The following is a 24069-nucleotide window of genomic DNA, read 5'->3' as shown; positions in this document are numbered from 1 at the left end:
CTCAGAGCTTGCACATATCGCTCCCCCCACACACTTCCTTTTTTTGGGCCATCAGCCCACAGCAGCCTGGTGCTGCCAGGAGCCAGCGAGAGCTGCATTATCCAGGCGGGCTGGAATGCCAGCAATGAGATCAGATTCCTCCACGCTGTTTGTTTGGAGCTCTGGCGGAGGGGAAAGTTTCCACGGCCGTCCAAGTGATGCAGAAGCACCTAAATTTAGCCTGATTTCAAGAGGGCTGGAAGGCAGCCTAGAACCTAAAGGGGCTTTATAAGCCCATCAGCTGCCTCTGAACTGTGCTGGCTCCATCCTCCCAGCCTGCTGTAAAGGGGACAGTGGCAGGGACACCCAGAACAAGCTCGATTCCCATTTTCATCCAGGAGGAGAGAAGAGGATTCCCCCCCCCCGCCACCTGTGGTTGGCTGACTGGTGGGTTGTTTCTCCACTCGCCCTCCACAAGGCTCTGGAGGTGAATGAGCTTGAAATCTTCCCCTGCCTTCCACTCGGAGCGCAGTTTCCACCAGAGCTCCTCACCCACCCCGGCCCGGGATCAGCACATGGAGAAAGCCCGCGGGCTGTTCGGCGACGACTTCGGGAACTTCATGAGGCCGCGCAACGAGCCCCTGGTGTTCCCAGGCAAGTTGGCACCTGCCAGCGGGTGCAGCCTGAGATCTGGCGGCAGTGTTTGCGGGCGGGCTGGGAAGTGGGGCAAAGCGGGCAGTGGTTGTGGCTGGAAATCAAGGGTGTTCGTTGGCAGAGCGATCGGGTGGTTGCTTCTGTCTATGGCGATAAAACTTGCTTCTACTGAAGAACAGTCTAGTCTCCCAGCTGGTCCTTTGTGTCCGTCCCTTAGCATTAAAGGGTTTTTTCTTACCGCTGTCCTTACTCCAGCTCCTGAAGAGTCACCATGAGGCTGCATCATGGGCTGGTGGAGGGAAGCTCCTGGCCCCTCGAGCTCCCTCCTCCCCCAGCAGGCCGGGTGGTAGGGAGCAGAGCAGGAGGGCCAAGTGTAGAACAGCTTACAGACAAGCCAGCCTCAGCTGACCCCAGCAAGAGGCACAACAGAGCAAGCTGGAGGAGCCCTGAACGAGGGGGACTCTTACACCGACTCTAGCTCCAGTTCTCCCAGCAGGGGGCGCTCTAGGGGAGGGTGCAGGCGCTCACAGCCACGTGCATCCCAGCTCAAGCTGCGGGCTGTGGGGAGGCTCCCAACTTTTCCAGTGCTGGCCACATGTCAGCAGGGGGTGCTGTAGAGATCAGTAGGGCAGTGTAGGGGCGCTCGGAGCCACCGCAACCCCAGCCTGTCAAAGCACGGGGAGCTGTACAGAACACAGAGCAGTAACTGGGGAGTCATGACTCCTGCAGCCAGAGACCTGGGCTTCTAGGAGGAGTCAGCTGGGGCAGGGGGGAAGTCCGGATCTCCCAGCATGGGGGATGTTTTCTCTCGGTTGCTTGTTCCCAGCATATTCCCCGCCTGTTTTCAAGGGGGAAAGCAGGGAGAGAGGACTGGGCAATGCCAGCTCCCGGGGAGGCTACTCGCATCCACACGATGGGCAGAACCTGTTCCATCCTCCGCAGCAGCAGACGTTCTGGGAGCACTGGCCATGGGGCTGCGCTGTAGGGCAGGAGTGCAAACCAGGGGAGAGCTCCCAGACACTCCAGTCCTGATGGAGGCGCTACCCCCTATGAGAGGTTGGTGAGGGGCAGACCTATGTGTAAATGCATTAGCCATGCAGCTGCATTGAGGGAGACCCCAATGGGACATCAGAAGTTGGTGGGCTCGGGGGGGAGGAAACACGACCCCTTCGTTCCCCCAGGGATTGCCTGGGCAGTAACTGATGTGCCTCCTAATCCTGAGTTTGCCACTTTACATGTGGGACAGAGACCACGTCGTCCCTGCTGTGCTAGACTTGCCTAGTGCCAGATTCAGCAAGACAAGGGATCCGGGCTCGCCCCCGGTTGCTGGGTGTTTGTACAGGACTCACTGGGGGTGGGGGGTGAAACGACACCCGAGCACGTGTTCAATGGGACGTCTGTAGGGAAATCGCAGGAATTGATGTCCATGGCCAGAGGCAGCCTTTGTTTCCATGGAGAATAGCGGGGCTGACAGAGGAGAAGGTGTTGTCTGAGGTTATCTGGGGAACAACCTCTATGCCCTCACCAGCATGTCAGCGGGGGGCAGGGGCCTCACCCTCATGCCCCTGATTTCTCAGCTGATCTGTATGGGAAGGGGGACAACAGAAGGAGCCAGAGGAATATAGAGGAAAACTTCTGCTACCATCTTGGGGGTCCTCTGAAGTGTTTCAGTAGTGAGAGTCCATAAAGGGCAGGACAGGCCAACTCTACGAAAAAGCATCTGGGGAGATTTATCTGGCTAAGTGTCCCTGAGGGGCTTTGACGCAGCCTCTTCCCTTGGTTTTCACCAGCCCGGGCACAAGGGATGTTTCCTTCGCCCAGAGAGCCAATGAAAGTGAGTCTTGGAGCCAAAAGTCATTTGTTCAAGGAACCAAAAAGAGATTGATGTGAGGAAACAGAAAGAGAACCAATGTCACGTGACTTACCCAGGCAGCCAGTCCCATGGGGGCACATTGACCTCTCTACAGAGGTGTGTGTGGGCCCAAGCACGTAAGTGACGCATGAAGGGGCCCCCTGCACCGGGGTGAAGTCCACCCCTACCCAACAGTGCAGGGTCCAGGTGAACCATTCATAGGCAAAGGGCAAGCTCGAAGTTCTCCATGAACCGTTTATTGGGTGATTTTTTTGCATAAAATGGACAAATTGATAAAAATCGGGGTGTGATTCGCAGACAGGAGGGGGATGAGTTGTTTGCTGTGTGCAGTTAGATTGAGTGAGGACAGACGCAGCTCTGTAAAACGCAGCTTTTTATCGACTGACCAGATAACTGAGCACAGTGGGACTCCAGCAGAACCATCCCAGAAGGGTTTTGTACAAGCATCGCAGCTTAGCCTGGCCCACGTGGCGGCCATCAGTTCCAGGGGGTGGCAAAATACCATTGCCCCTCCCCCCCCAAAGGACGAACAAAGCTGAGAACTGCAAACTCATCACGAGGAGATCCTGGTGTTGAAAGATGAGCTTGAAGCACAGCATAGGAACAGACCTGCTGCCACTTACTCCAATACAAGCCCATTGTCTTATTCCAGATTTACACCAGGGGAAAGTGAAAGCAGAGTCAGGCCCATTACACAGCACTATTCTGTAGTAGGTGTCAGAGGAGCAGCCGTCTTAGTCTGTATCCGCAAAAAGAACAGGAGGACTTGTGGCATCTTAGAGACTAACCAACTTATTTGAGCATATCCGATGAAGTGAGCTGTAGCTCACGAAAGCTCACGCTCAAATAAATTGGTTAGTCTCTAAGGTGCCACAAGTCCTCTTATTCTGTAGTCGTGATCCTGAACATCACACCTTACAACAGGGACCTACCTGCTGCAGGGCAGGGGCCACTGCTGTGGAGCACTGTAGTATTTCTTTCAGAGTGAAGATCCCAGAGTAGGAACAGACCACGTCTGGGCAAAACCAGGGTTGGTGAAAGAAGGAAAAGGAGCTAGTTTCACTGTGCAACTCCTTGCTGAGGAGACCTTCAGTGTCAAAGCAAGGGCAGAACCCCCCAGCATTAACTAGGAATAGTTGCATGTGAAGGTTTGTAGCTCATGACTTTAGGAGGCACACAACTGCACACACATACAAGGAAACAAGGCATAATTAACTCATGGAACTCACCTCCACAAGAGTGTCATTAAGGCTAACAACTCAGTAGGATTCAAAAAGGGTTTAGGCATTTCTGTGGATATGGGAACACTCAGCTACCTTAAGCAGGCTAAAAATGAGTATGAAGGATACACTCATGCTCAGGGCCTTAGCCAACCACTAACTTGGTTCAGGAAGAACTTCCATGGATAGCTGACACCATAATTGTCCAATACAGGGTCTTACACCCCTCTCTGAAGCATCCTGTACTGGCCATGGTCAGCATGGTCAGAGCATTGGTCTGACTATGGCCGCTCCCTTACTCCTGTGTGAATCTGGTCATTGCAAATGCAGACGGCCAGTTAGATGCATAACTGCCATCTTTGCTTGTGCAAATGCAATCACAGTAACTTTGTGCGCAAATCAAGTTCACAACTGCACAAACAATTTTGCACATGCGCCGTTCGATGAGTCTTTGCACAAGCAGTTTTGAAAGTCAAGTCCTTGGTTTCCCAAGCATTCTTCCCCCCACTGCCATACATCCTTAATAGCACTGACAATCAAAAGCTTTTCTGGTGAGTACATAGCTCCAGGCTTGGGTTACTGATAAGGCGAGAGGGGTACACTAATACGGATCCAAAATCCATAAAGACTCCTTCTGACTTTGGGATCATGCCCAATATCTAGTGGTGGGGAACCATCTTCCTTTGCTCCAATCAAGGATAAGAAACTCTCCCAGATTTCCATACCCAGCTGTATACAGCAGCTCCTGGTAAAGAGCTGGATTCCCGTGTCACCCTGGAATGGGCCCTGATCTACCCCAGGCACAGGGAGAAATCCCTGCACAGGGATCAGAAATGATTCACTTTGTTCTTTCCTCTCCCAGCAGCCCGGCCAGGCAACATGGGGAACATTAAAACCCTGGGGGACACCTACCAGTTTGCCGTGGACGTCAGCGACTTCTCCCCCGAGGACATCATTGTCACCACCTCCAACAACCAGATCGAGGTCCACGCCGAGAAGGTGAATGGCTCCACCACAGCGGCCTTCCATGTGCACAGGGCCTGGAGTAGCAGCACTGGCCACTCCCTCAGCCCATAATGCTCCCTCTGCCCTGGGTAGATCTGTCCCCTTGACAGAGTCTTGTAGGAGTCATGGGCAGAACAAGACAGGGGTGTACACCAAGTCCCAGGCCATGTGTTCCTCCAAAATACAGTGACCCTGTCCCAAATCTCCACCCAGACCTCGGCCCCGAGCTTAGGCTGAGCCTGCGCCCCCACAACTCAAACCCAGCTGGGCCTCCCCACAGGGCAGCCCCGCAAGTGGCCTCTCACCCCAGTTTCCTTTCTGAGTCCCTTCCAACTTGGCAGAAGCTGATCCTCAAATCCCTCAATAGTGCAAACAGTCCCTAATCCACAGTCCAGATCACCCCCAGAACACGGAACCCTTAAAACCTGGCTTCATTCTCACCAGATCCCAGTGTCTCCTGCCACGCCTCCAGCCCTCTGCCCTTCTTTTTGGGGTGCAATCCTGGTCTTCCCAGGGGAACCCGCACAGCCTCTCTGCTGGGAGCATCCCTCACTCCCCGTGGCCTTCTCAGAGTCCAGTTCTCCAGCAAAGAGACATCAGTGGGGAGGTGCCAATTGCTTCCCTGCCTTTGGCCCTCAGCCCCGCTCCGAGTCAGCAGGCATCTCCCTCTTCCACTCCGCCTGCCTCAAACACCCATGCTGCATTCCTGCCTTCAACCTTCTCCCTGAAACCACCTTCTCTCTCTAACAGCTCTCTTCTCCTGCCGGCTACCTGACTGGTCTTTTATAGCCCCCAGGTGCTGCCCTGCCCTCTTCATTGGCCCAGCTGGGAACACCAGGCCTGGAACAGGATCCCTAAGCCCAGTTCCCTTTAATGGGCCTGTTACCCCCAGACCTTCCTCTCAGTCTGAAACCAGCCCTGTCCCTTTTTCGAGGTTTAACCATCTTGATTTTGGGGGATTTCCAGGCCAAGCTCTAGACCTGAACCCTGCGGGTCTGGCTAAGCTCAGTTCAGTATCTGGGGTTCGGGATGCTTGTCCCAGTGGAATCTTCTCATCTTCACTTTTAACGGCTGGTCCTGTGGGTTTCGTTGGTCCGGTCACCACGCTGGGAGACTTGTGCCCCTTCACCACCCTGTTGCCCCATCACGTCCCAACACAGATCGCTGCCCCAGGATGGAGTGGGGCGATGTGCTGAGCGAGGGCTCTGCAGGAGATTCCACAGCAGGCAGGGCAGTTCTGTCCAGCATCTGGGACTCAGAGCTTGTGTTCGGAGCAGGCGCGCCAGAGCTTGTGTTCTGGTCCACCTATGCCAATGGGGCTGCAATGACTTCACTAGCGTGGCTGGTGATTTACACCTCTGCGAGACCAGAATCAGACCTGATTTATTAACTACCAGAAGAAGCATGGGAGAGCTGGGTCAGAACCCTCCCTTCCCACAGCTCGCTCTCTCTGTGGGTACTTTGGGAAGCCCGAGATTGCTCGGGGCTGTGCTTCACACACTGCCCCATTTCATCACTCTAAGGTGTCACCTGGCCCAAGATGGTAAACGCTGTTATCATCCCAAAGTCAAGTGCCACCCCTTTGTGGCAGCTCAAATGACATCTCCCTTCTCAGTACCCTCTACCATCCCCTCCAGCACCTTTGGGGAAAGAGCACTATGGGTGCTGGGAGATGCTGTCCCAGAACAACCGCAGGCTGGTGACTCTGCCCATACAAATTACTGTAACTGCTTTGGAAAGTGCCAGAAGACCTGGGCATGGACCCCCTCTCATATATGCTGGTGTCACTCCGCTGACTTCAGTGAAGTGACTCCTGATTTACATCCACCTGAGTGAGAGGAGAATCAGGCCCTGAGCCACCTGCCATCAATACTTTCCTTTCTTTAACCCCCCTCCCGAGCTGCTCCAGGGTTTTCCTCCTGGCACATGGGCCCCTTTCCCATACCTGGATCATCCTTCCCACTGCAGCTTGCTGGAGCATCAGCCAGGACCACCCCCATAATGAGCTCCTGAATTATGCTGAAGTGTAGATAGCAACAGGTCAGCTGGCTCAGGGGACCGTTACTGGGCTCGGGGGCCTTTTGCCATCTGTCGGTGGTTTGCGCTTGAATGCTGGTATCACCTGGTAGTTTTCACCCCATCAGACTCAATTTCCTTACCCAGCCCTTGGAGATCCTGCTCCACTCACATCTCTCTTCTCTTCCCACTCTGGGCCTCATGTCTTCTAGCATCCTGCCCTTTGGACAGCTGGTCTCACCTATTAGGCATCTTCTATCCACTTCTTCAGAGTCCCCCCTTCTTCTTGCGGCCGGTTCCCTTCCCATCTCATCCTTGATAGCCCTTACATCCGAGCTGACCTCACCTGTTCTCTTGGCTTTGTCCTAACTCCAATTGTGAGCTGCTCTTCGGGGCAAGGAGCATGTGGTACGGAGTGTGCATAAGGCACCGGGTACAGGACTATTTCGTTGATTAAAGGGCAGTTTGGAGGCCATCATATGACATGAGTTTGATGGGTCTCAGGCAGGACCCTAAATCACACCACCAGCACTGGCAGCAGAGCTAGCACAGGGTAGACCCCCCTAGACTGCACATGCTGCCCTCTCCGCCCCAGAGGAGGTCCCTCTAGGGCAGCATCAAAGCACACTGGCAATGGGACAATACCGGGAAAACTTGCCCTGCTAGTGCCCAGGCTGCACCCGTCCTGGGGATATACAGGGCATGAGGACAGCATTCTCCAGTGCTGTCACCTCTCCCTGGTGCTAAATTCATTATGAGGCTGGCTGGTACATACTGATCTTCTCTGCCATTCAAGGGCTCTGTGCCGCTCACGTGCACCGACATCTGCTCACTCCCAGGCCAGGTTCTGGGGACACTATGTTCTGGAGAGTATCCACGGGGACACAGTGCACTGGGCTCTAATGATGTGCGCCTAATCGCTCCAGGGGGAGCTGCAGAATGATGTAACCTTCCCCAAGCTCTACTGTGCTTCCATTCAGACTGCAGCTCCAGCCTCCTCGTTTGGAAACACCTCCGCGAACAACTCAGACTCAGCGCAACTCATCTGAGCTGGAGGGGGTGGGAAGGGAGCTCACAGCCACCCCAGTCTTAGCCTCTGCCACTAGGAGGTGCTGTGAGCTACAGCTGCCCCACAGCCATGTCCCCTTCCACACTCCCTACAGTGGTACCCCTTGGGAGAGGCTGGTTACTTGAGTAGATGTGAGCTCCTCCGGGCCTAGAGCTCCTTCACAACCGTTGACGCCGCACACCACCTGTGAGAGCAATGCCATCCGCTCCAAGAGGCGTGTGTGGCCGCCCCACCATGGAGCAGGCCCGGCAGTGCCTCCGAAGACGCACAGACAGGCCTTCCCCACAATAACAGGCCTTTGCCCATCTCCAGCACCTTCTGTCTGCAGTCAGAAAGCGCTTTCCAACCAGGAACGAAGGCAGGGTTGCCAGGTGTCCAATTTTCGACCGGAAAGTCCAGTCAAAAATGGCACCTGACAGTGTCCAGTCAGAAACACGGACCGGACAGCCAAAGTCCGGTTGCCACTTGCAGGGGTGCCGGAACAGTTGGGGCCATGTAGGTGGACAGACAGGAAGAAAGGCGCTGCCAGGGGATCGTGGCCCAGAGCCGGCACCAGGGAGCAGCAAGTGGCCGTGCCCTCCCGCTTTGCTCCCCCAGTGTGCACCCACCTCTCACACGCCGCCTCCCCCAGTGGCAGCAGCAGTGGGGATGGGCAGCGAGAGTGCGCCCCGGAGCAGCCCAGTCTCCACTGCTCCCCCCCACTCCTGCTGCTGCTCCTGCCCCGCGGCACCAGGGGACCCCCGGGCAGCGACTTCGCCACGCCGCCGCCAGCTCCCACCTTGCACAGATGAGTAGCCGGGACAGGGCACCCCTCCCCCTCCTCCGCACACCTGCTGTGCCCCCTGCCCAGCACCAGGGGCAGTCCGTGGGGAAGGGGGTCCCTGCTCAGCCCCGGCGGCAGGACCCCTGCTTCCCTGGGCAGAGGGGCTCCGCCTGCTGCTTGGCGAGGGAGCGGGGGCTGCGAGCAGCATTTCACCACGCTGCCGACCCCCTCCTCCCCCGTACACACAGCCTGGAGCCACTGTGTCCCCAGCCAGCCCCTGCAGCTGCAAAACCCCCATGCGCCCTTCTCCCTCAATGGGGCTGCCTTGGCTCTGAGCCTCACCCCCCCCGTTCCCAGGCATGCACCCTGCCCATGCACACTCCCCACCGCCCCTTTGCAGGACCTAGAGCCAGTTCCCCTCTCCCTCATTCCCCAGGAAAAACATGGAGACCACAATGCCCCCCTCCCAGATCCCAACTCCCTGAAATTACTATGTGCTGACCCTCGTTTCTGGTGGGTATATGTGTGTTGGGGGGGGTGGGGTGTCATTGTGCCAGAATTGGAGTTTATTTAAAGGTCTTTAACTTTTTTAGGAACCTTTTGGTGTGGGCGCTGGAGGTTTAGCTCAGTAGAGTCAATCTCTCCCCTTCTCCCCACATTCTTCCCTCAATGATGTGTCTTAAAGAGGGTCCTAACTACCCGCGGCCTTGTTGGGGTTATTACCAGACTTGCCTACTTGAGCCCTGGACTTTTTCTCTGAACAGCACAAAGAGGAAACACTTCACCTGATCTAAATGTGATCTTGTTGACGGTGAGGCTCAGGTGTCGGCTCTTTGGACAGAGGAGGGGGCAAGAATGAACTTTTCAGCCAAAATGAAAATGCAGCCAGAAATTGGAAAGTTGGCAACCCTAGGAATGAAGCTCCCACCCCATCCCGGCGGTCAGTTGGTATTCAGTCCTTTTGTCAGATGCGGGGCACCAGAGCGCAGAGGGTGCACAGCGGCAGATCCAGGAACAGGACTCCGGCGTCATGACGCCCAGTCTCCTTTAACCACTCCCTCCCTTCCCAGTCCAAGCCACTCGTAAATATCAGGTGCCACCCAGCATACTTGGGGAGCAGGTAAATCTGATTAGAAATCACAAGGAGCAGGGAAGTGACTCACATAAGATCACAAGCAGGGAATGGCAGAGCCAGAACAGACAACAGCTTTCCCATCTCTTCTCCTTATCTGCCCTAAAGAAGCAACCCTCCTTTTGGCCCAGGGTCCACATTCTTTCACCCATGGCCTGGGGCAAACAGAGGCCGCCATGCCAGCCCGTGCTGTATCCCTCAGCGTGACCCACCTTTGTTTCTTTCTCCCTTCCAGCTAGCCGCGGATGGGACCGTCATGAACACCTTCACCCATAAGTGCCAGCTGCCTGAAGACATGAACCCCACGTCCGTCACCTCTGCCCTGGGTGTGGATGGCACCCTCACCGTCAAAGCCAAGCGGCACCCAGCCAAACACACAGAGCATGTCCAGCAGACCTTCCGGACTGAAATCAAAATCTGAGTGGCTGGCGCCAGGGGGGTGAGGCAGGGCAAGGGGAAGCAGCTGGCCTGAGATGCCCTAGAAACGACTCTTTAAAGAGCAGCTGGGGCTTCTTTCAACGCTTCAACAAAAGCAAGGGACATTGGGCCAAATTCTGCTCACAGTTACACCAGCATAGGGGCAAAGTCCTGGTCCCACTGAAGTCATTGGGGGCCAGATCCTGAGCTGCTGTCCAGCGGTATGACCCCATTGACTTAATTTGACTGCAGTGAAGTCCAGGGAGCTATACAGATTTCCACCAGCTCAGGAGCTGGCCCTGCAAGTTTTGCTGTTGACTTCCAATTGGCCCCTATGCCTGACTTTAATGAGAGAATGATTTAGCCCTGGCACCACTTAGGAGTTTTGCCACGAACTTCAGAGAGAGCAGGATTTGGCCCTGGCTCCTCTGGATTTACCCCAGCGTAACTGAGATCAGGATCTGGCCCAATGGGCTTGTGCTGACGCAACTGGGAGGAAAGTTTAGCTGGAACTCTTGTCCCGATGGGAAACAAATTCTTCCCAGGCTAGTAGGTGTAGCAGGTTGTCCCACCCTAGGGAAGTAGGCAGTGAGGTCCTCAACTGACCAAGGGCCTAGCCCTCGGGAGGTTCAAAAAACAATTTCTGTATAGGGAGATGCAGGCAGACCGTTTTGGGCTAACATTTTATTCATTTATAAGACAAAATTCACTGGGCCTGATTCTTCTCTGACCCTGGTTTTACACTGCTGTAGCCCCACTGAATGGAGTTACTCCTGATCTACATCGGTGTGAGAGGAGACTCGAGAGCACTGACTTCAGCGGAGCTTGCACCAGGGATGGATTGGGTCTAATGAGAAGAACTCACCAGTTTCATCCCTCGGACTGAGCTCTACCTGAGAGAGATGGGAGCAGAAGTGTTTCTGTGCATAAGATTTCTCCCGTTTCCCAGGAGACATCAGCGGCTCTGTAAGCGGAAATCCACTGGGAGGGGTGATAAGAAGGAAGTCCCAGAGCAGCAGAGCTGTGCAGCAGGGCATGGGGGGAGAAGGAAATTACATGACATCAGCATCGGGCTGTGTCGCTCCCCCTCCTGTTCGGTTTGTATGACACAAGATAAGACCAAACAACACTGAGTCCCTGGCAGAGTTTTAGACACAGGATCACCACATTCATCTCTGGTGTAAACCAGTGGAACTCCCTTGGGAATCAATGTATTTGGCCCTGGAGGGTCTTTCGTAGAACTATTACAATTCACCTCCGCGCACAGATTTTGCCCAGTGAGAAAGTTGGAGCTTGTGGATAAGAGCTAAATAGCTGGTGGGACTCTCGCTGAACAAAGGCGTTGGTCGTTCCTGGGGCAGTGCTCCCTCTGGTGGGGAGGGGGAAAGACCTACTCAAGCATTTGTGTAGCACAGAGGGGGGGTCCCCAACTGTACCCTCAGATCCAAACACTCCTGAACTCTGGCGATGCTCAAATCCAAGTCTGAAGTCTGGGTCAGTCCCAACTCTTATAGAGAATTTTACACATGCCACCCAAGCCTCACTACAGCCCTGAGAGTTCAGTAAGTAGCACTGTGATCAGGTGCCAGGCTTTAAGACCCTGCATTTAAGATGCACAGAGCTATTTTACTGACTCACCATGGCAGCCAGAACAGGTGGGTCTCATTAGATACAGTTCAGGAGTATAAAAAGCTCCAAGAAAACTAGATGCAGGAGGGAATCTGTAGGAACAGCTTGAGAGGGAGTCTGGGTTATGATTTATTTATATTTGTAAGTACAAGTCCTGCCTCAGGAATTGAGGGGCAAATCCCAGGAGGGTGAGTCTGACCAGAACCAATAGTGTGAGTGCTGGGAGGGGATCGTTCCTGCTTATACAGCCATTAATCCCATTCCTCAAGGCACAAGAGTCAGAGCTGGGAACAGAACCTAGGAGCACCAGACAGCACCCCCTGTGCCCAGCAATGGGCTCAGGGGAACCGAAGGAGTCCAACATTGAGCATGTGTACAGAGGGCGGAGAAGAGAGAGGGGCACGGACAGACACACGGAAGGAGACACAATTTGGCAGAGTCTAGGTTTGACAGCTCTAAATCCAGTTGGAGCCAGGTCCCCACGCAAAGGGCCAGGAGGGTTGGAGGAGCCCACAAGATCAGCCTAGCCTTGGCAACTCTTCCTCCCAGTGGGCGTGTGTCAAGCGTGATCCATACATGCACTGAATAAAGGGAAGGAGCCAATAGCACATGGCTACACCTGCCATGGGGGCGTTCGGGGGGGGAGGGAGGCTGCATTTCCCATTGACCCTATGCTGGAGTTATTCTGTATATAAATTGGTTTGGTTTGTTATAAATGATTGGTAAATCCTGACTGTCGCATCCTCTTGGTTCATTGCTATTGCTACTGTCTGCCCCTGGAGAACCTGGGGAACGGGGCACAGCCATGACACCCCCAGTGGCTGCCATCGCAGCTTCTCCCAGGCTCCTCTCCTCTCGGCCACCCCGTGCTGGGGAGCGGTCCCCCGCCGTTCTCACGCTGCGCTGGAAGCGGTTTCCAGTCAATCCATCTGGACTCAGGACAGAGGCGTCTGGTCTCGCTATCACAGCTGGGCCCCTTCTCACCACTGCTCTGTGAGCCACGTGCAAGGAGTGTGGGGAGCCTGAGCCCACTGGGGCTGCCTCCGTCACAAACGCCCAGCTGGGCACCCTCAACAGAGGGACCGGAGATCGAATGGGACATTGAGACAGGACGTGGGTCCTTGCAGGTCAAGACTGCTGCCCCCCATCAGAGCAGGGACCCTGCACTGCCATGGCCTGTGCTTGTTCTGGTCCGTCTCCGGCACCTTTCACCTACATTCATTGATTGTTAAATATCCTCTTTTCCCACATACTTGGCAGGCAGCCGGAGGGCTGGGCACTGTTAGGAGTCAAAGCCCTAAGCAGGCGTCAGCAACCAGGGCTGGCTCTCCAGCTGGCTTGGTCTTGCAATGATGCTTCACACTCCTGTGGCTGTTGGGGGCAATAGCACAGGGATCTGGCCGGCCCATAAGGAGGGTCAGGGGGTTGTCACTGGCAGATTAGCTCGTTCCTTACAATGCCCGTGAGATGACCCCCTGGCTCGGGGCTCTCGTGACCACTGCCAGGAGCTGGGGAATCCCAGAGAGTTTGGGGCTGATGATGGCCACAGAGCTGGACAAGCCTGGCCTGCACCTTGACCGAACATCCTTTGCCAGCGGTACCCCAGCGCCAGCCTCCACCCTCACAGCATGTGCTGTGTCTGGGGCAGCGTCCCATGGTGCCCCTAGATCAAGGCACTGAACTCGCCCATGGAGTCCATGGCTGAGCTTTATGGACGAAGTCTGGGCTGCCGGGGCATCCAGCCAGCACCCCCTACACTCTCCAAGTCTTGTCCTACCTGCACTGAGCACACACCCTGCACGCGCCCCTCGCACGCCCTGCACATGCCTGCCCCATACACAGTGCCTACGCACATACCCCTGCACACGCATGCTCACGCCACACAAATACACAACCAGTGAATAAGGCCCGGTAGCAGCAGGCTCCAGGCAAGGCTTGAACTCTCCCATTGGAGAGAAGCCACTTGAGGTCCTTCGTACTGCAAGCTGGCCTCGAATTCAGCCCCACCATGGTGCCCTCGGGCAGAGCTGCTGGCTCAGAGCTCTCTTCTGGGCTCTGGACATCAGTGCACGAGAAGCTTGATGCGGTGCCCCCCACTTGCCAGCACACTGAGTCCAGGGCATCCCTATGGTGCCAGGAGGAGGGGTGTTGAGCTGATCCCCCGGCTTAGGTTTCATATGCCTCAGGTACCATCCTGGAGTCATAACCTTCTGCCCCAGTTCCTGTCCTGCATCTCTGGCCATGCTCTGCCTCTCAGCGGTGCCTGGGACTGGCTCATGGGGGCGGGGGGCTCTCTCTGATCGGACAGTCTCAGGTGGCTCCAGCCACGGCACCCGTCGTGCCCGCTGCTGTGGGTGGCGTTGGCAACTTGCTGCCCTCCATCCCGGCTGCCCTGGCCCTGTCGAAAAGTTTATTCCTGGAGCAGGTGACTCACTCCTTCCCCTCCAGTCTATTTCCAAGCTCTTCACCTCAGCTGTTCGAACACAGGCCCATCGGAGACATTGGAAGGTCAAACCCCACCCGATTCGCCCAGGGGAGCGGTCGGGGTGCCAGGAGCTGCAAATGGCTGTAACACTTCCCCCTCCCTCTGCAGAGAGCCCCCAACTCCATGCTTGGATGCAGCCAGGGATGGGGGGGAAGGGGGAATAAACTCCTAGCTTCAGCCAGAGCAGCCTGGCTAACTAGTCTGAATTCCCTTGGTGGGATCCCCTTCGCTCCCCCGTGACCTTTCACCGACGCCAGGTAATCCTTTCACCCCAATGCGCTCCTTGCTGTTTGCGATGAAGAGGCAGGGATCAGTAAAGCTAGGGGTTGGGGCACCCAGCAGAACCCCCAAGTCTCTTTTCAGCTGATACATCGGGCATCTTTCCCTCCCCTCTCCTCCCCCACCACAGCTTAATAGAGTGGATTAAAATGTCACAGCAATGGATGCCAGCTGGAAACCGAGATCCAACCCGAACTGACCAAAACCCCCGACACAAGGACATCCCCATGAGTGGGGGTGGGGTGCGGGGATGGAAACCAGCTTCAAATCCTACCATTCTCACAGGCTACTTGGATTTGGCCCCTTCCAGAGAGGGACCTTTGAGCTAACCCAGGTCTTTGCCCTGCTTTGCCCCAGGGTTTGGCCTGCTTGCCAATTAAATGGGGCCTGGCTCCCATAGAAGGTCTCAGCCTGCCAAATATCTCTTCCACCTGGCCCCCTCCCACCAGGGATTTCCCTAGACCCCCCCATGGGGGTGTTTACCCCCCTGAATTTCCCCAACACCCCCCTCCAGTTCTGTGAACTAGTTACATGCAGTATTGCTGTCAAGGTTCCTCCCCTACTCTGAACTCTAGGGTACAGATGTGGGGACCTGCATGAAAAACCTCCTAAGCTTATCTTTACCAGCTTAGGTCAAAACTTCCCCAAGGTACAAAATATTACCCCCGTTATCCTTAGACTGGCCGCTACCACCACCAAACTAATACTGGTTACTGGGGAAGAGCTGTTTGGACGCGTCCTTCCCCCCAAAATACTTCCCAAAACCTTGCACCCCACTTCCTGGACAAGGTTTGGTAAAAAGCCTCACCAATTTGCCTAGGTGACTACAGACCCAGACCCTTGGATCTTAAGAACAATGAACAATCCTCCCAACACTTGCACCCCCCCCTCTTTCCTGGGAAATGTTGGATAAAAAGCCTCACCAATTTGCATAGGTGACCACAGACCCAAACCCTTGGATCTGAGAACAATGAAAAAGCATTCAGTGTTTTACAAGAAGACTTTTAATAAAAAATAGAAGTAAATAGAAATAAAGAAATCCCCCCTGTAAAATCAGGATGGTAGATATCTTACAGGGTAATTAGATTCAAAAACATAGAGAACCCCTCTAGGCAAAACCTTAAGTTACAAAAAAGATACACAGACAGAAATAGTTATTCTATTCAGCACAATTCTTTTCTCAGCCATTTAAAGAAATCATAATCTAACACATACCTAGCTAGATTACTTACTAAAAGTTCTAAGACTCCATTCCTGTTCTGTCCCTGGCAAGCGCAGCATACAGACAGACCCAGACCCTTTGTTTCTCTCCCTCCTCCCAGCTTTTGAAAGTATCTTGTCTCCTCATTGGTCATTTTGGTCAGGTGCCAGCGAGGTTACCTTTAGCTTCTTAACCCTTTACAGGTGAGAGGAGCTTTCCCCTGGCCAGGAGGGATTTCAAAGGGGTTTACCCTTCCCTTTATATTTATGACACGCCCCCCAAATCTCAGCTAGGGTGAAACACTGGCTGGGATTTCTTCCTGGAGCTCTAGGAAAAACAGAGTTAATAAGACACATGCATCTCTAAATATACTACCAAGTACATAAAGACTAACAATATTTTCCACATCTCAAGGACGATTTTAACCAGTTGATTCTGGGAAACTTTCACGGGAGAGTGCATCAGCCCCTTTGTTAGAAGCTCCTGAGATGTGTTGGATGTCGAAATCAAAATCTTGGAGAGCTAAACTCCACCGAAGAAGTTTTTTGTTAGTTTCCTTGACGGTGTGAAGCCACTTCAGTGCAGCATGGTCGGTTTGCAGGTGGAAACGCCGTCCCCAAACATATGGGCGTAGCTTTTCCAGAGCGTAGACAATGGCGTAACATTCTTTTTCAGTGACTGACCAGTTGCTTTCCCTCTCAGACAGTTTTTTGCTGAGAAACACTACAGGGTGGAATTCTTGATCAGGTCCTTTCTGCATTAAAACTGCTCCCACACCACGCTCGGATGCATCTGTGGTTACTAGGAACGGTTTGTCAAAGTCTGGGGCCCTTAGTACAGGATCAGACATGAGTGTCGCTTTAAGCTTGTTAAAGGCCTTCTGACACTTTCCGGTCCACTGAACAGCATTTGGCTGTTTCTTTTTGGTTAGGTCTGTCAGTGGGGCAGCGATTTGGCTGTAGTGCGGTACAAATCGTCTGTAATAACCGGCCAAGCCTAAGAAGGATTGAACCTGTTTCTTTGACTTTGGGACAGGCCACTTTTGGATAGCATCCACTTTGGCCTGTAGGGGGCTGATAGTTCCTTGACCCACCTGGTGTCCAAGGTAAGTCACTCTGTTTAGGCCTATTTGACACTTCTTAACCTTAACAGTTAGTCCTGCCTCCCTTATGCGCTCAAGGACTTTTTGTAGATGTTCCAGGTGGTCTGCCCAGGAATCCGAAAATATGGCCACATCGTCAAGGTAGGCGACTGCATATTCTCCTAATCCCGCTAGGAGACCATCTACAAGTCTTTGGAAAGTGGCGGGTGCATTTCGCAGCCCGAAAGGGAGTACATTAAATTCATACAGCCCGAGATGTGTGATGAAGGCTGACCTTTCCTTGGCAGATTCATCTAGCGGTACCTGCCAGTACCCCTTGGTTAAGTCCAAGGTAGAGATGAACTGGGCCCTTCCCAGTTTCTCTAATAGTTCATCTGTGCGTGGCATGGGATAGTTGTCTGGGCGAGTTACAGCATTTAGCTTACGGTAGTCCACGCACAAACGTATTTCCCCATCTGGTTTGGGAACTAGAACCACTGGAGATGCCCATGCACTTTCAGAGGGGCGGATTACACCCATCTGTAACATATCCTGGATCTCCCGTTCTATAGCAGTTTTAGCTTGAGGAGACACCCGGTAAGGTTGGACCCTAATTGGGTGAGCATTACCTGTGTCAATGGAGTGGTATGCCCGTTCAGTCAGTCCTGGGGTGGCTGAGAACGTTGGCGCGTAGCTAGTGCACAGCTCCTTGATCTGCTGTCGCTGCATACGCCCAAGGGTCATGGAGAGGTTCACCTCTTCCACACCACCAGCACATTACCCTTCGTAGTAGACACCTTCAGGCCACTCAGCGTCGTCTCCTCCCTGGGCTGTAAACTGACAAACCTTTAATTCTCTGGAATAAAAGGGCTTTAGAGAATTAATATGATACACCTTAGGCTTTCGGTTGGAGGTGGGGAATGCTATGAGATAATTAACAGCTCCCAGGCGCTCCTGGACCACGAATGGCCCTTCCCACGATGCTTCCATTTTATGGGCCTGGAGCGCCTTTAAGACCATGACCTGGTCTCCTACTTTGAAGGAACGCTCTCTGGCATGTTTATCATACCAGGCTTTTTGCTCTTTTTGAGCATCCTGTAAGTTTTCTTTAGCAAGGGCTAAAGAGGTTCGGAGGGTGTTTTGTAGGTTGGTTACAAAGTCCAGAATGTTAGTTCCTGGAGAAGGTGTAAATCCCTCCCATTGCTGCTTCACCAACTGCAATGGCCCCTTAACCTCACGGCCATATACAAGTTCAAATGGGGAAAACCCTAAACTGGGATGTGGTACAGCTCTGTAGGCAAAGAGCAACTGCTGCAATACTAGGTCCCAATCATTGGAGTGCTCATTTACGAATTTACGTATCATGGCCCCCAAAGTTCCATTAAACTTCTCCACCGTGCCATTTGTTTGATGATGGTAAGGAGTGGCAACCAAGTGATTTACCCCATGAGCTTCCCAAAGGTTTTTCATAGTTCCTGCCAGGAAATTAGTCCCTGCATCTGTGAGGATGTCGGAGGGCCAACCTACCCTGGCAAAAATGTCTGCTAGTGCCTGGCACACACTTTTAGCCCTGGTGTTGCTTAGAGCTACTGCTTCCGGCCATCGGGTGGCAAAATCCATGAAAGTCAGTATGTACTGCTTTCCTCTGGGTGTCTTTTTCGGAAAAGGACCCAGAATATCCACAGCTACTCGCTGAAATGGAACTTCAATGATGGGGAGTGGCTGGAGAGGAGCTTTGACCTGGTCTTGGGGTTTTCCCACTCTTTGGCACACCTCACAAGACTGGACATAGGTAGAAACATCCTTGCCCATTCCCTCCCAGTGGAATGACCCCCCCAAACGGTCTTTGGTCCTGTTCACCCCAGCATGGCCACTAGGGTGATCATGGGCTAAGCTCAAGAGCTTGGCCCGGTATTTAGTTGGAACTACCAACTGTCTCTGAGGATGCCAGTCTTCCTGGTGTCCCCCAGAAAGAGTTTCCTTGTATAAAAGTCCTCTTTCTACAACAAACCTGGATCGATTAGAAGAGCTGAGAGGCGGTGGGTTGCTCCGTGCCGCCGTCCAAGCTCTCTGGAGGCTTTCATCTGCTTCCTGTTCGGTCTGGAACTGTTCCCTTGATGCTGGAGACATCAGTTCCTCATGGGATTGTGGACCTAGGCTTGGTCCCTCTGGAAGCGATATAGGGGATGGAGCTGTTTCTGTTGACTGTGAACCGCTCTCCGCTGGTGCACTATGTTGGGATTCAGGCTCCGGCTGAGCCTCTTGTGTAGGGTTATCGGCTGCTGCCAGTTCAGGTTCGGTGGGGCCCTCTGGTGTTGAGGTTGCAAGTACTGGATTCAGTGCTGACACGGGGTCTGGTGTTGGTTGTTTGGCTGGTTCCGGTTCTGGGACTGGTTCCGTCTGGGTCTCCGGGACTGGATCCACTACTGCTGTTGCAGACATTGGCCTGGGGTCCAGGTCCATCACCTCTGACTGGGTCCTGATAGAAGTTTCCGGAACAGAGCTAGGCCTCACGGCTTGTTTAGCCTGGTTGCGGGTGACCATTCCCACCCTCTTGGCCTGCTTCACATGATTGGCCAAGTCTTCCCCCAACAGCATGGGGATGGGATAATCATCATAGACTGCAAAAGTCCACATTCCTGACCAGCCCTTGTACTGGACAGGCAACTTGGCTGTAGGCAAATTGAAAGAGTTGGACTTGAAGGGTTGAATCGTCACTTGGATCTCTGGGTTGATTAAATTGGGGTCCACTAAGGAAGCATGGATAGCTGACACTTGTGCTCCGGTGTCCCTCCACGCGGTGACCTTCTTCCCACCCACACTCACAGTTTCCCTCCGCTCCAAGGGTATCTGGGAGGTATCTGGGCCTGTGGACCTCTGGTGTGATTCCGGTGCAATGAACTGTAATCTGTTGGGGTTCTTGGGGCAGTTGGCCTTTACATGCCCCAGCTCGTTACACTTAAAACATCGTCCAGCTGACGGGTCACTGGGGCGAGGAGGGTTGCTGGAGAACGGGGTGGTGGGACGATAAGGGGTCTGGAGGGTTCTTTGGGAGGTAGGTGGGGCTTTGGGCGGCCCCCGGTAATAGGGTGTGGTCTGGGGTGGTCCCTTCTGGTCTCCGCTCCAACTGCGACCAGTTTTCTTCTTCTCTGCCACCTCCACCCATCTGGCTCCAATCTCTCCTGCCTCAATTACAGTTTTGGGTTTCCCATCTAGGATGTATCTTTCTATTTCCTCAGGAACACCCTCTAAGAATTGTTCCATTTGCATTAGGAAGGGCAAATTTACTGGAGATTCAACACTTGCTCCTGATATCCAGGCATCCCAATGTTTTACAATGTGGTAGGCATGTCGGGTAAATGACATGTCTGGTTTCCACCTTAGGGCTCTGAACCTCCGACGAGACTGCTCGGGTGTTATCCCCATTCTGACTCTCGCCTTGGATTTAAACAGTTCATACTTGTTCATGTGTTCTTTAGGCATTTCAGCTGCCACCTCAGCTAAGGGTCCACTGAGCTGCGGCCTCAGCTCTACCATGTATTGGTCAGTAGAGATGTTGTACCCAAGGCAGGCCCTTTCGAAGTTTTCTAAGAAGGCCTCAGTATCATCACCTGCCTTGTAGGTGGGGAACTTTCTGGGATGGGAAGTGGTACCTGGAGAAGGATTGCTAGGGTTTGTTGGTATATTCTGCTGGGCCTTTATCCTCTCCATCTCCTCCACATGCTTCCTCTCTTTTTCCTTCTCCTTCTCCTTCAGCCGCATGAGTTCTATCTGTCTTTCATGTTCCCTTTGTTTTTCCTCAGCCTGAAATTTGGCTAATTCCAGCTGTAGTCGAGCTGAGGATTTGGTCATTCTAACCTCTCTGTTTTTAACTAACTTTACACCCGAGGTTTAGAAATAAACAAACAAAACTTGGCTGTAAAATTTTGCTGTGCTGGAATAGAATACCTATTCTCTGATAGTGATTGTCAGCCTACAGAAAAAGACAATTCCCTTGTCTCTGCTCTGGGCCCAAATTAAAGCAAAAAACCTCCAACTACTTGGAAACCTGCTTACCCAGCCCAAAGAAGAAAAAAAATTTCTTTTCAAACCTGTGCTCCTTGTAAAACAAAAAAAAAATCAAAATCCTAAAAAAAACCCTGCCACTTTTGTCTCCAGGCAAATGGGTAGAGCCCACCCCCTATTTACTTTTAGGAAGAAAAGAAAAGAAAAAAACCTCTGGGTTGGAAGACTGTGAATTTCCCTGCAGGAGTTAAGTACCCTGCCTCCAGGCAAAGAAAACCTGCAATTCACAAGATAATCCACTTTTGTCTCTGCTTGGCCACAAAGCAGAGAGAAACCAAGCTGCTTTCAGTTTCAAAGCTGCCTTCTGGACTTCCTAAAAATTCCTTTTTAAAATCTGTATTTCTAGTTCAAAAAATCTCAACTGGATCTCAAAATGATTTCAGGTTAATCCCACCACTGTGCCACCATGTCAAGGTTCCTCCCCCACTCTGAACTCTAGGGTACAGATGTGGGGACCTGCATGAAAAACCTCCTAAGCTTATCTTTACCAGCTTAGGTCAAAACTTCCCCAAGGTACAAAATATTACCCCCGTTATCCTTAGACTGGCCGCTACCACCACCAAACTAATACTGGTTACTGGGGAAGAGCTGTTTGGACGCGTCCTTCCCCCCAAAATACTTCCCAAAACCTTGCACCCCACTTCCTGGACAAGGTTTGGTAAAAAGCCTCACCAATTTGCCTAGGTGACTACAGACCCAGACCCTTGGATCTTAAGAACAATGAACAATCCTCCCAACACTTGCACTCCCCCTTTCCTGGGAAATGTTGGATAAAAAGCCTCACCAATTTGCATAGGTGACCACAGACCCAAACCCTTGGATCTGAGAACAATGAAAAAGCATTCAGTGTTTTACAAGAAGACTTTTAATAAAAAATAGAAGTAAATAGAAATAAAGAAATCCCCCCTGTAAAATCAGGATGGTATATATCTTACAGGGTAATTAGATTCAAAAACATAGAGAACCCCTCTAGGCAAAACCTTAAGTTACAAAAAAGATACACAGACAGAAATAGTTATTCTATTCAGCACAATTCTTTTCTCAGCCATTTAAAGAAATCATAATCTAACACATACCTAGCTAGATTACTTACTAAAAGTTCTAAGACTCCATTCCTGTTCTGTCCCCGGCCAAGACGACTACAGACAGACCCAGACCCTTTGTTTCTCTCCCTCCTCCCAGCTTTTGAAAGTATCTTGTCTCCTCATTGGTCATTTTGGTCAGGTGCCAGCGAGGTTACCTTTAGCTTCTTAACCCTTTACAGGTGAGAGGAGCTTTCCTCTGGCCAGGAGGGATTTCAAAGGGGTTTACCCTTCCCTTTATATTTATGACAATTGCCAATTTAGTGATTGTTTGGAAATGTGAATTGAAATTGAAACATTAATACACACTTTTAAAGCTTATACAGTGTATGATAAAATACGTGTATCTGAAAAGTATCATAGATTTGAAAGGTAGGAACATAGACTAGCTTCCTTGTACAGCTGTTGCTTTTATGACCATGTCAGAGCATTCATTTCGGTGACGCTGGCCAACCTAATCATTTCAAATGATGATTTGTAAGCAACATCTAAATGAGCTCTCCCTGACAGCAGGTGATGAGCTGGGGGCTGGGGGGAAAGGCTTCAGGACCAGATTGTATTTACATTCACACCTAATCTACCTAGGTATCCAGCAAACAGAGCTGTGTTGCCCAAGTGATAGATTTTGGCTGGGGTTGGGTTACAAATCACTTGAATGTGGAGTGGGGTGGGGGGGTATAAATGTTGTTGTTCTTATTGTAGGAGTAAAAGGCAGTAGAACTATCCTTAGCCTCTGCTGATTGAGGGCATCAAGAGAGAGGGTGGGGACAGGTGTTTTGCTTGATGGTCTGTCTGAGTCACAAGGACTATTGGACCTGCCCCTCTCCACTGTTTAAAGACAGCGCTGATTAGGCTCCATAGAGAGTCTTTTGTTCTGTTAAGTGACCACTACAGCTGAAATCACTGATAATCAGGTCTAAGTGCTTAGACCTGCTGTGGGACAGTGTTTCTGTGGAAGAGACGGCCCAGCTGCACTCGCAGCGAGGTTCCCCCACTGAGAGCTTAGCTGAAATCGGAGAGCTGGGTGGAACCTCAAGAAACCCACTCGCAGACGTCACAGTGGCAGGTGGCAGCTGAAGGTGATGGCGCAGGGCCATTGGCAACAGACCAATAGAGTGAACGGTGGCACAACGAACAACAGTGGCCAGAGTGAATAGTGAGCAGCTGGAGGAACGAGCAAGGCGCCTTAGGATCATAGAATCTCAGGGTTGGAAGGGACCTCAGGAGATCATCTAGTCCAACCCCTGCTCAAAGCAGGACCAATCCCCAATTTTTGCCCCAGATTCCTAAATGGCCCCCTCAAGGATTGAACTCACAACCCTGAGTTTAGCAGGCCAGTGCTCAAACCACTGAGCTATCCCTCCCCCCAGCCTTCTTGCCCCCCCAACCTGGGAGGTGAACTCATGTGAAAGCAGCTCTGAACTCTGAGTCTCCACTGACCAAGGACAACACCGGTGAATGTTAATGAGGCTGTTAAGAATGCTGGAGACACAACACAGTTCATGCAAATAAACATGGCCGTGGCATCATACTTTCTATTTAAGCAAGAGATACTGCACACTACAAACTGGAGGCCAGTGTTAAGTGCATTGTCATTTGTTCACCCTGAAGTTGAACACCGGTTCTGAACAAGACCAGCAAATGCTCACTGTCTTTCTTTAAGAAACTCAACTGACTGGCTAGACGCGTGTGGTGCAACAGTGAAAGACACAACAGTTGAAAAAGTGAAGAACTCTCTCACCACATTCAAAAAATTTGCATACACGGCTGATGAATGCACCGATGCAAATGGGCATCAAGTATTTAAGTCATTGTGTATGTTACCATGATGTCAGTGGTAGGCCAGTAGATGTATTTCTAGATGTTCAAGTTATAGAAGACACATCGGCTGCATCTGTGACAACCCACATCTTAGAAGAGATAAATGCTTGTCAATTGGACCCCAAAGAGATGGCTGCTTGTGCATTTGATGGAGCTGCAAACTTCTCTGGAAGACATGGTGGAGCACAAGCTTTGCTCAGAGAAAAGTGTAACCCTAGTCTCTCCTATATACACTGCAGAGGCCATCTACTCCAACTAGAGCTAGTATGAGCTGCAGACTCTTCAAAAGACATTTAAA

At 52.3% G+C, this 24069-nt stretch overlaps 1 protein-coding gene across 1 annotated transcript; it reads left to right on the top strand.

Moving 5' to 3' along the window:
* The first annotated feature begins 236 nt into the window (after positions 1–236).
* On the top strand, positions 237–12432 carry HSPB7 (heat shock protein family B (small) member 7). The gene is made up of 3 exons (XM_073317004.2): positions 237–633; positions 4589–4725; positions 9947–12432. The coding sequence occupies exons 1-3, from the start codon at positions 471–473 to the stop codon at positions 10130–10132; spliced, it is 486 nt and encodes a 161-aa protein (XP_073173105.1). The 5' UTR covers positions 237–470; the 3' UTR covers positions 10133–12432.
* The last annotated feature ends 11637 nt before the right edge of the window (positions 12433–24069 follow it).

Source organism: Lepidochelys kempii, chromosome 18, assembly GCF_965140285.1.
Source record: "Lepidochelys kempii isolate rLepKem1 chromosome 18, rLepKem1.hap1, whole genome shotgun sequence".
In the NCBI taxonomy this organism is placed as follows: domain Eukaryota; kingdom Metazoa; phylum Chordata; order Testudines; family Cheloniidae; genus Lepidochelys; species Lepidochelys kempii.
The sequence above is the reverse complement of the archived record's forward strand: the minus strand, read 5'-3'. Positions and strand labels throughout refer to the sequence as shown.